The following is a 10650-nucleotide window of genomic DNA, read 5'->3' as shown; positions in this document are numbered from 1 at the left end:
AAAGAAAGAAAGAAAGAAAGAAAGAAAGAAAGAAAGAAAGAAAGAAAAAGAAAAGAAGAGCTAAGATGGTTCAGTCAGTAAAACTACTAGCCTTTCAAGCCTGATCACACAAGCTCCATCCCCAAACCCACAGAAAGCCAGATGCAATGGTCTGCACTTGTAATCCCAGCTCTCCTAAGGCCAGATAGCCAGGAGTACAGAGAATACACAAGAGATTACCTTAACAAGGGACAAGGAGATAACTAAATCCAGCGAGTTATTCTGACCTGCAAGTGAGTACTGTGGCTGGCAGACACACACAGACACAGACACACACACACAATTAAACAAAACACAAGGGGGCTATCAAAATGATTGAGCAGGTAAACAACCTGAGTTTGGTCTCCAGGATCCAGGTAAGGGGACGGACTCCCACAGCCATCCTCTACCGTCCTTGCGCACTCTTGCGCAATCCTACCTTGGCTGCTGTTGTACGTGGCACCTAGGGCCCTATGCGTGGGAATCCAGAACTCTACTACTCCCAGCTATAATGCCAATAAGTTTTGGTGATGCAGTTTTAGTTTGGGGGTTGGTGTGTGTGTGTGTGTGTGTGTGTGTGTGTGTGTGTGTGTGTGTGAAAGAGAGACGGGGGAGTGGGTGGGGGGGGACACACGAACATACTTTAGTGCCTTGTATTCCAATCTGACCTGGAACTCACTACCCTTTTTCCTTCAAAATTTTGGGATTACAGGCGTGTGTCACTCCACTGTCTTACTATTCGTTAAATTTTTTTTAAGATTTTAAAATTTACTTTTTTCATTTTATTTTGTGTATAAGCATTTTGTCTGCATGTATAGCCATGTACCATTTGCATGCAGTGCCTGAGGAGGCAAGTGGGAGTCAGATTTCTTGGGACTGGAGTTACAGGAGGCTATGAGCCACTACATAGGCGCTAGAAATCAAACCTGGATCCTCTCCAGCCTCTCAAGATTTATATTTTTAATTCTGTATTTTAATTTCATATATGGATGAAAGTATGTGTACATGAGTTTGTGTGACCAAGGAAATCAGAAACATCAGGCCTCCCTGGGTACAAGCAGTTTGTGAGCTGCCTGATACAGATACAGGGAATCAAACCTGGGTCCTCTAGAAGAGTGGACACTCTTCAAGGATGAGTAATCAATCCAGCACACACACACATACATGCGTGCAAGCACACACCTTTCTTAGAACATCTTACTATGTAGCTCTGGCTGACCTTAAACTGTATATGTAGCTAGCTTGGAACTCAGAGATCTACTTGCTTCTGCTTTTAATGTGCTATGACAACCCAGCATTTAAATCTCATTCTGTAGCCCAGACTGGCTTCAAAATCAAATCCTGCCTTCAGCCTCCCAAGTGCTGGGATTACTGATATATGCCGTAACATCCAGTTTAATATCACATTTTAAGTAACCATGACATAAAGTGAAAAGATCAGTTTGCAATCAGAAATTCTTAGTTAAAAGATTCAAAGTCAGACTGGAGAGGTGGCTCAGAGGTTAAAAGCACTGACTGCTCTTCCAGAGATCCTAAGTTTAATTAAGCAATCACATGGTGGCTCCCAACCATCTGTAATGGGATCTGATGACAGCGACAGTGTGCTTATATACATTAAATAAATAAGTAAATAAATAAATAAATCTTTTCAGAAGTAGATGAGGACACACTGTGGCACATGACTGTCATGCGAACAGGAGATTTGAGTCTGAGACCAGTCTAGGCTATACAGCAAGAAAAACCAGGGGTGCTAACCCATCCTTCTGATAAGTGGAAGTAGGAGGATCAGAAGTTCAACGTCATTCTCTGCTATACAGAAAGTTCAACAAGTATAGGACACACTGTCTCAGAGACATATGCATAGGAGCTAGGCAGTGGTGACCCACGTCTTTAACCTTAGCACTCAGGTAAAGGCAGGTGAATTTATTTGAGTTCAAGACCAACCTGAAAAAAAAAAACAAAAAACCAACCCCGCCGGGCAGTAGTGGTGCATGCCTTTAATCCCAGCACTTGGGAGGCAGAGGCAGGCGGATTTCTGAGTTCGAGGCCAGCCTGGTCTACAGAGTGAGTTCCAGGACAGCCAAGGCTATACAGAGAAAACCTGTCTCGTAAAAAAAAAAAAAAAAAAAAAAAAAAGACCAACCTGGTCTACAGAGTTCCAGGACAGACAGGGCTACATAGAAAAACACTTTCTCGAACAACCAAACACACACACACACATCCGACACAGCTGGTAAGATGACACACAGAAGATAAAGGAGCTTGCCACCAAGCCTGATGGCCTTAGTTTACGCCCAAGGAACCACACAGTTGGACAGCAGTAGTACTCGATTCTGACTGAAATGCTCTGAAGTACCTTAAAAATCCAAATCTTTTTGTTTGTTTTGAACACTGTAGCTCAGATTGGCCTCAACCTCAAAGTAACGCCTTCTGCCTCAGTTTCTTGAGTGCTAGGAAACAGGCATGAGCCACCATACCTGACTGGCTTTGACCTTCCTCTTCCATGACATCTCTTTTTACCACAATGCTATAAAGACCCGCCCAATGAAACAGTACAGACTAAATAGTTAATAAGGTCACCACCTGTTCAAACTTTGAGGTCTAATATTTTCTCAAGATGTCACCTAATATATAAAATGTATGCAGGTTTATACTACAAAGAAACAGGAGTAAATAAAAATGTCTACATTTATAAAAGTTTATTTCTACCATGTTAGATGCATAATATACTCAAAAGGGTCACATTTTCTGGTGGGAGGGTGGTTATTTTGAGAAAGTCTCACACTGTAGACTGGGTGACTTAGAACTCACTATGTAACACAGGTGAACCTGAAACTCAGGAGTGTTCACCCTCCAGAGTGCTGAGACTATAGGCGGGGACCACTACGCTCAGCTCTGTAGCAGTTAACAGGACCAACACCAGACTACATACACCTGACGGGAGCTGCACAGGTTTACATTTCTACTGTATGCCCCTACTGAGTCTAGCTCTACCCTCACATCCAGTGCATGTGTGAAAGCAAAGACAAAACTATACACATGTACAATAAACATCACGAACCCAAGAAAACCTATGAGCTGCCAGTAGGTTTTCAAAATAAACTACAAATTCTAATATACATCCTAAACAATACAACACAAATTTGAGATATCCACCACAGCAATTTTTAAAAATCTGTAACTGTCAAGCTAAGAAACCATAGCTGATATCAATCAACAGAAACAAAGGTGACACACCCACACTCTCTCTGCAACTTTAGAGACTGACAGAAGTATAAAGTAAAATAAAATTTTAATGTCCTTAAAACAATTATCTATATACTATAAAAATTTGTCTTATAAAATCTTTTGATGTAATTTTCAGGCATCTGTTGACTCTAAACAAAAATATAATCTTCTTTAGTGACATTAACAGTAACCATGACAATGTAGTGTCAGAATTGAAACAAAATCAGAACCAAATATGTAAAGCTAAAAGTGGTCTTTCAGAAATTTAATTTTAGAAGTGATAAAACTGGGTCTAAAGATGTCAACTGCTCATTAACTAGTCAAGAAATTCTAAGTTCTAAAAAGTAAGACCTGAGAAACTCCTGCCCTCCAGGAACACTATAGAACCCTGAGGGACTCACTCATTCCTTTCCATTCCTATATGCACCTGAATGCTTGCACACAAGACACATCTACAGACACACTTCAAACTTTAAAACTAGAAAAGCTTATCAAGCATAACTTAGTGGTGGCAGTCATCAAAGGGGTAGACCACTGGAACTTTACAAGTAGTTCAGAAAAAATTAACCTCATTTAAATTTTGAGCACTGGCCAAGAAAGTTTCCCATCTGAGCCAAGTTAAATTTATGCCCAAAATGCACTTCAACTTGCAGCAAGTCTGGCACATGCTTTATGCAGAAACAGGACTCCAAGCCATAGACTGGTTCCCCACACTGAGGCATCAGCCGACCAAAGCTTTTTAGTTTTGTTGTTGCTTTGTTTTTTAAAGAGAATCAAATGTATACCTACCTGTATCTTGAAAATGTAACCCTGACCTCAGTCAAATGCCCTTAGAGCATTAACTATTAGCCAATTCTCAATGAACTATAAAGAACCAAACTCACAAATCAGAGATATGGTTTAAAAATCAAAGTAAAATTTCCCTAAAAAAGCTGATGGTTAGCTTCCAGCTGTGAACTGGAACCAAAGACAAATTAAAGTTTCCCTTTACGTGGCCTGTATATATACATTCAAGTATATATTTAAGTTGTACCAAAAACTGCTTACAAATGGCAATTCCTGTGAAGTGGATGATGATGAAGTCCCAGGTAATTCTAGCATGTTTCCTAATGTACTGGTACTGGAGTCTGGATCATCCTGAAAAGATAAATTTATTGAGTTAAATTGCTCTTCTACGGTAACGTTTGTGTCTCCTAGTGAGATGGGGGCTGGGAGGAGGGCTGTCTTTTCATTGCTTCCGTCCACTTCACTTCTTTGTTTATTTTTCTGTTTTTCAGTTTGAGGAGCTAATGGCAAGAATGGGCGTTCCACTGCACCGTGTCTACTCTCTGGCATGCTGTCGTGTTCACTTCCCATGGCCACTTCTACACCATTTTCTGATTTAGGCTCATAATTGCAGGTGGCATTGGTCTGAGTTTCCTCAAAGATCTCCTCTACACTCTCATCCTCTGTGACTGGCTGTTCTGGGTCCATTTCAGAATCTACATCTGCATCGTCCACACAAGTAAAATTCTCAAAGTGCAGAAAGCCATTCTTGGTCGTCTTTGTTACTCTTAACTGGAGTTCAGGGGAGTTATTACAAGTGGGCTCCTGTTTCATAGCAAGTGCTGTTGGACCACCAGGACTCAAGGAAGTGCAAACAATTGGCGACTGAGCTCTTGAATCACTTTTTGCAGGGTCTTGAAAGGACTCTGATCCATCAGCAGACCCACTTAAATACTCTACATTGATCATGGAGGCCAAATCCTGTAGTCTCCGCAGTGGAATGTAACAAGATGGAGAATCTTGTCCATAAGCATTTTGGGATGTTCCACTGGCAGTCGGTAACTGCATAGTACACCCATTAAGTGGCTCAGAAAAATTGGATTGACCATTACCGAAAGGGCTGTCCTTGTCTTCGGGGGCATCTAAATTCACTGGATTAGAAAAGGACAGCAAACAATTTCTTCTAGATAATTCACAAGTCTGATCCATACTGTGCCCGCATCAACCTGGAATCCAAAAGACACAGCAATCAATCTGAGTTACCAAACCATCTGAGTCTTCTTTTCAAAATGGCAGCCACTTTTGAAGGCCTAGTGGCCTTTCTGCTGCACTTCCAAGGACGGGAAAAGTTCTCCAGGCTGACGACAGGAAAATGGCCTCAGTGAGAACTACATCTTCCCATAGCTGGGTAAATCCTGCCACATGGAAACAGCCCGTTCCTCTGCACTGCAGGCTGGTGGACACTGGGGCTGAACTAAAATTAAAACCCTTTGGCAGTCAAAATTCCCAGATCTCAATCGGGAACCCTCCTCTCCTCCCCACGCCCAAGGTCCGACAGCCAAATCTCTTGAAAGAGAAGGGGCTGCGGGTTTCGGGGGCAGCTTCTGGACGCGGCACAAAAAGGTATCCCCTCCTCCTCCTTCTCCTCCTCCTCCGCAAGCTGGGCGCAGCGGTCACAATAGCGCTGCACCCCGCGCCCAGCCGGCGCCCGAGTCTTTGCAGCTCCCGTGCGCAGGCCTCAAGCGAGTTGGCCGAGGCGGGTGTGCCCCGAAGCTCGCCTTCCTGGCTGCAAACATACTGGGTTCGCAGCTGCAAGGACCGAGACACCGGGACACGGCCGGGAGAGCAACCGAGGCGGTCGGCAGAACCGAATCAGGGTAGCAAGCAGCTGCTACAGCTTGACAAACATGGCTGCTGCCGACGCCGACGCCGCCTGCCCGGGCCGCGCTCCTTTCCCACAGCCGCGGCAGCACCTCCCGGCAAGCGCTGTTGGCACTCCTCAACACTCAGCAGCAAGCAAAGTTTGCTGCGGGAGGGCAGCCGCCCCCGCCGCCCCCCAACCCCCAGCCAGCTACCTGAGGGTTAGCAGAGGCCGAGGTGCGCGCGGGGGGGACGGCCGGCCGGCGATGCACGGGCCGCGTTGGGAGGAAGTTCGCCGCAGCCCGGCCGGCTAGGCCTTGAGGCCCGCTGGTAGTGATGGAGGAGGAGGGGGAGGGCGCCGCGGCTGCAGCGCCGCGGGGCCACCAACCCTGCTCGGCCACCCGGCCTCCACCGAGTCCCTCACCTCACGGCCACCACCATCTTCCCGGCCCGGCTGTCTCCTCCCTCCCGCTCCCGCCCGTCCCCCCCCCCTGCGCACTAGTTACCGTGCCCCGCGCCCCCTCCCGGGCCAGCTGGGGGGGGAGGGGGTGACCCTCATTACACTGGGGCGCGAGCAGAGCGGAGGACAGAGAGAGGAGCCGCTCGCCGCACCCCCCTCCCCCCTCGTCTCTCTTCGGGCAAGAAAGCAGCGAACGCGACCTGCCCCGGCCTATTCCTCCTCCGCCGCCGCCACCGCCTCCTCCTCCTCCTCCTCACACCCCCACCGCGCGCGCCCCCGCGGCGGCGCGTGCTGAGGAGAGAGCGCCTCGCACCGGCCCGCGTGCGACCGAGGCGGGCCCGGGTGCGCGCGCACGCCCTCCGCGCCCCCCACACACCACCCCGCGCGCGCGCGCGCGCGCTCTCCCTCCCCCCCCCCCCCCCCACCCACGCCTCACTCTTCGGGGTTCAGGGCGGGTGAAGTGCGGGCTCGCGGCCCAATCAGCGTGGCTGCTGCTGCCGCCCCCTCCCCTCCCCCGGTGCGCCCGCTCAGGGCCCGGGGCCTACGGGCTGGCCCTGCTGCCCGGGCGGGGCCTGAGGCAGGCTCCCTGGGGGCCTCGCGCGCCTCCCGGGAGTGTCGGGGCCTGCGGGCGTCGTGGGTGGCACTGAGATCCCTTCACCTACCTCGGGGCGCCGCGCCAGCCCCTGGTTGCACACAGCTAACCGCACCCTAACTCATCCTGAACCCCCAACCCCGGAGACACCTGGCCTGGCTGCGGCCTGGCCTGCCGGCCTCGCTCAGGCCCGCGTCAGCCCCGGCCTCCATCTTAGGTTACAGCCCGGGCTCCCCATCCACTGGGCACCTGCCCTCAGCCCCGCTGGTTTGGATCCGAGGCCAAGGCAACCCCCCTCTCGCTGTAGGGCTCACCTGGGGGGGCTTGGGATAGGGTCTTCGAGGCCCCAGGCCCCGAGCAGACGTGGCCGCAGGTGAACCCCTTGCCCAGCCGCACCCCAAACCCACACCACCACCACTACAGACCAAGCTGAACAGGAAACAAAATGGAGGCAGCAGCTCGGGTCTGCCTCCCCGAGCCAAGCCTTTAACAGCCCTGGGGCTCCCTTCAGCCGCAGGCTCGACGCCCGCGAGGCAGGGGGCTGGCTCCTCCCGGGAGCCCTGGGGCAGCCGCCCTATAGAGCAGCGCGGGCAGGCCGGGGACTCGGCCCTGCGGTCCCCACAGCCCCTCACCCACCACCCCTTCCCTTCCCCCTTCCCTCTTTCCCTCTCCCTCCCCAGGCCGGGCCGTGCGGGGTGAGCGGCTCCGGGGAGCTGGGTCGGGTTACCCGCCCGGGGCACTGGTCTCAGGACCGTGGCCTCGGCCCAGGGATGAGGCCGAGAGACCCCGCAGCACTGAGCCCACGCCCCGCACCCCGGCCGGGATGCAGTCGAATAGCGCGCCCGCACCTCGGCCTGCCGCCGTGCAGCCGCCGCCCAGCGAGGCTGAGCCCCTAGTCCACACACCGCGGGGACGAAGCTCCTTCGTCACCCTCGGGCCCAGGGGTCTTCGCTGCCCCGGGCGGGGCGAGGGGAGTTCTGGGGGAGGGGTCCACTAATCCCTGCACCGCCTCCCGCGCCTAGTGTGGGTCTGGGTCTAGGCCTGGCACGGCGGCCCGGGCTGCGGGCGCTGGCGGGCTTGGAGAGGTGCGGGCGCGCGGGGCTGGGGGCCGGGAGGGGCAGCGCCTCGCGCAGCGGACGCTGCAGTTCTCCGCACCCAGGCAGATGGCCCTCTCGAGCGCGCTTCGTCCCCGAGGCCCAGGCCTCGGGACCCCTGCGGGACTGCACGGGGACAGCCGACAGGCTGGACGGTCTGGCCAAGCACGAGAGGCACAAGCCCCCGGCCTAGGATCGCTCTGCGTTAGGACGACGGGGCCCTCAGAGCGCGCACTCAGCATCAGGGCCCCGCCGCCCTGACCTAGGAGGGCTGTAGCGCGTCCATTCCTCAAAGACAGTGGAAGGACAGGTCAAGGAACCCAGGCCAGGCCTGGTCCCGCAGCTCTAGTCCCCTGAGGCTCTTCTCCCTTCACGGACCCTGCTGCTTCCTGGGTTTGCTTCACAGCAAGAAGCTCACCTCAGGCTTTACTTGGTCCCTAGAGCGTTAAGCGCATCCTTGTTGTTGAGAGAAAGCCATATTGGACCGCACAAGAATTCCCGCCTCTTCCAGAAAGCCTTCGGTGATTTGGAGTTCATTTTAAAGCTGAGGGCGCCGCCCTCGATGGCCACGTGACCACCATTCCTCCAGAGGCTTAGTAATGTGCCTAGTTATTGCCCCAGTAGAGTGTTTACCGGGGGCCCTCTGGTAACTAGACCCCACCAGGGAGAACAGCCACTTTTGGCATTCCCCTGCCGGATATCTGTACTGGTTGGGTATCTGCGATGGTTGAGCCAAACTCCATCCTTCCCTGGCCTTCACCTGGAGACTGATTCCAGCAAACAGCAGCTCAGGATGTTTCCAGCTGTTCGCTGTCCAAGACCCACAATCCATTAAGGGAGGCTCAAAAATAAGCCTTCAGCATACCTTCAGTAATGCTGGAGCTCTGGCCCTGTCAAGGGAGCGAGTGGGTTTCCTGAGAGAAGGCACAGAAGCAAGAGTGAAGAGGTTACTGTGACCTCAGGTCCCTCCGGTTAGAGGAGACACTTTTCCAGATGCAAAGTTGACTGTCAGCTTTCCCTGCTGCTAAAACTAGCCAGAGAAAGGCTGGGGCCCTATCCCATGGAGACCGGCCTTTTGTTCTACGGAGGAGTAACTGCAGCTAACACCATCAGGCAATTCAATAGGAAAGCTCTCACTGGTTCCTTTTTCACAAGTAATTGTGAGCCGTTCATTTCTAACAGGCAGTTACCCCAATGCTAATCACTCCAAGGTTCTTCCCAGTGATTAGCCTTTTTGAGGTACTTGGAACTGCCACTGGATGGCCTTGAAGAAGTTATCTTTCAGCCCCCAGCCTCTGTCACCTCACCTGCGGTCTCTCAGTCACAGGCAACTGGGAGGATCCTGAATCCTTAACCATTACAGACAGTACTTGACGAATACTGAAATGTAATTCATTGCTTCCTTCAGCAATCATTTCCTGCAGTCTAGGCAACGCACCAGGCTCTGGGGAGAGCAAAATGTGAGATATTATGCCAGCCAACCTGCGCCCTCAGGGAACAAAGGGTTAACTAAAGGTACTGTGGGAGATTAGCTGATGTCTGCACACTACTACCCTGCAGAAACCCTCTCTCTAACCTCCTGCCATCCCCTCCATTCAGGATGACCTAGTTACTGACAGGAACAAGACTGGGACCCCCAGGGAAAATCAGACTTCCCTGGGTAACCCCTGGAGGACCTCCCTACCTCCTACTATAAAACTGTCTACCACTGTGACTCAATCAGTGTGCTTATTGGAGCTGAGTTGAGCATCTTCTCAGCTTCTATATTCTCAGCAAGATGCCGGATCTTCAAGTGAGGCAGGGCTGTTTGTCTGTAGGATGGGGTTCTGGGGTTAGACTTGGCCCTTCTCTGCTCATCACAACTCAAGAACCTATCCCAGGCCTGTACACCTCACCTGGAGACAGATGAGAATAAATGCGTGTTAACCATGTATTGTGCATTCAACACCACTGAGTGCTTGACACACGTCTCATCCTTTAACTCTTTACTAGTCTACAAAGAAGGATTAGGTCAAGCCCTTTGTGCAAGGTCTCAGGACCATTACTTTCACAGGTATGGTGGATTCCATCCTCATTCGGGCCTACACACCCAACAGATGCTGTGAAATGCTAGGCATGTCAGACACAGATGTGCGGGGATGTGACCGCCAGACTAAGTGCTATTACCTTAGCCCCCATTTCTTCCTCTGTAACCCATGGTTCTTTTATCAGGTACCCTGACGCAAAGTACCTGCACGAATTCTTGGCCATACAGCGACCTCTTTTAGAACTGTTCCCTTTTGATTTGTTAGCTCAGCAAATACTTGTTGAGGATGATGAGAGCCTTGTGAGGGGGTGGGGGCGGCGGGACCAGAATTGCTAGGAGAGCACCCAGCAGACCTGGAAAGGACTTGGGGGTGGAGGGGGGGATCCTGAAGGATATAAAGGAATAGTCGGGGAGGGGGGAGGACACAGTAGAAGAACTCAGAGAATCACCAGACTGGAGGAGCTGACCACAGTTGAGCATGACCTGATCTAGAGCATGGGGCCCGGGGCTGGAAGTTGGAGAAGAGGCTGAAATGAAGACAGGAAAGCTGACAGAGGCCTGACCAGACAGAGGCTTGGAAGGAAGGAGCCAGGGTGCCGTGGAAGGA

At 51.7% G+C, this 10650-nt stretch overlaps 1 protein-coding gene across 10 annotated transcripts in view; it reads right to left on the bottom strand.

The window, feature by feature from the left end:
• The window catches only part of Nsd1 (nuclear receptor binding SET domain protein 1), a 117885-nt gene extending 108505 nt beyond the window's left edge, over positions 1-9380 (bottom strand). Inside the window, exons 1-3 of one of the 10 annotated variants that reach the window (XM_028772041.1) lie at positions 6378-6509; positions 5124-5237; positions 4294-4383 (exon numbers count right to left, since the gene is read on the bottom strand). In XM_028772041.1, coding sequence (XP_028627874.1) covers positions 4294-4383; positions 5124-5153 — 120 coding nt within the window. In that variant the 5' untranslated portion in view covers positions 5154-5237; positions 6378-6509. Of the gene's footprint in view, positions 1-4293; positions 5238-6086; positions 6188-6295; positions 6337-6377; positions 6510-7237; positions 7345-9324 lie in introns of those variants that run through there. The other 9 variants (XM_028772043.1, XM_028772042.1, XM_028772039.1 and 6 more) reach the window with 9 other exon arrangements.
• Between the last annotated feature and the right edge of the window lie 1270 nt (positions 9381-10650).

This window comes from Grammomys surdaster, unplaced genomic scaffold, assembly GCF_004785775.1.
Source record: "Grammomys surdaster isolate TR1022 unplaced genomic scaffold, NIH_TR_1.0 211, whole genome shotgun sequence".
Lineage (NCBI taxonomy): Eukaryota > Metazoa > Chordata > Mammalia > Rodentia > Muridae > Grammomys > Grammomys surdaster.
Note: the sequence above shows the minus strand (reverse complement) of the source record. Positions and strands in the feature narration are given on the sequence as shown.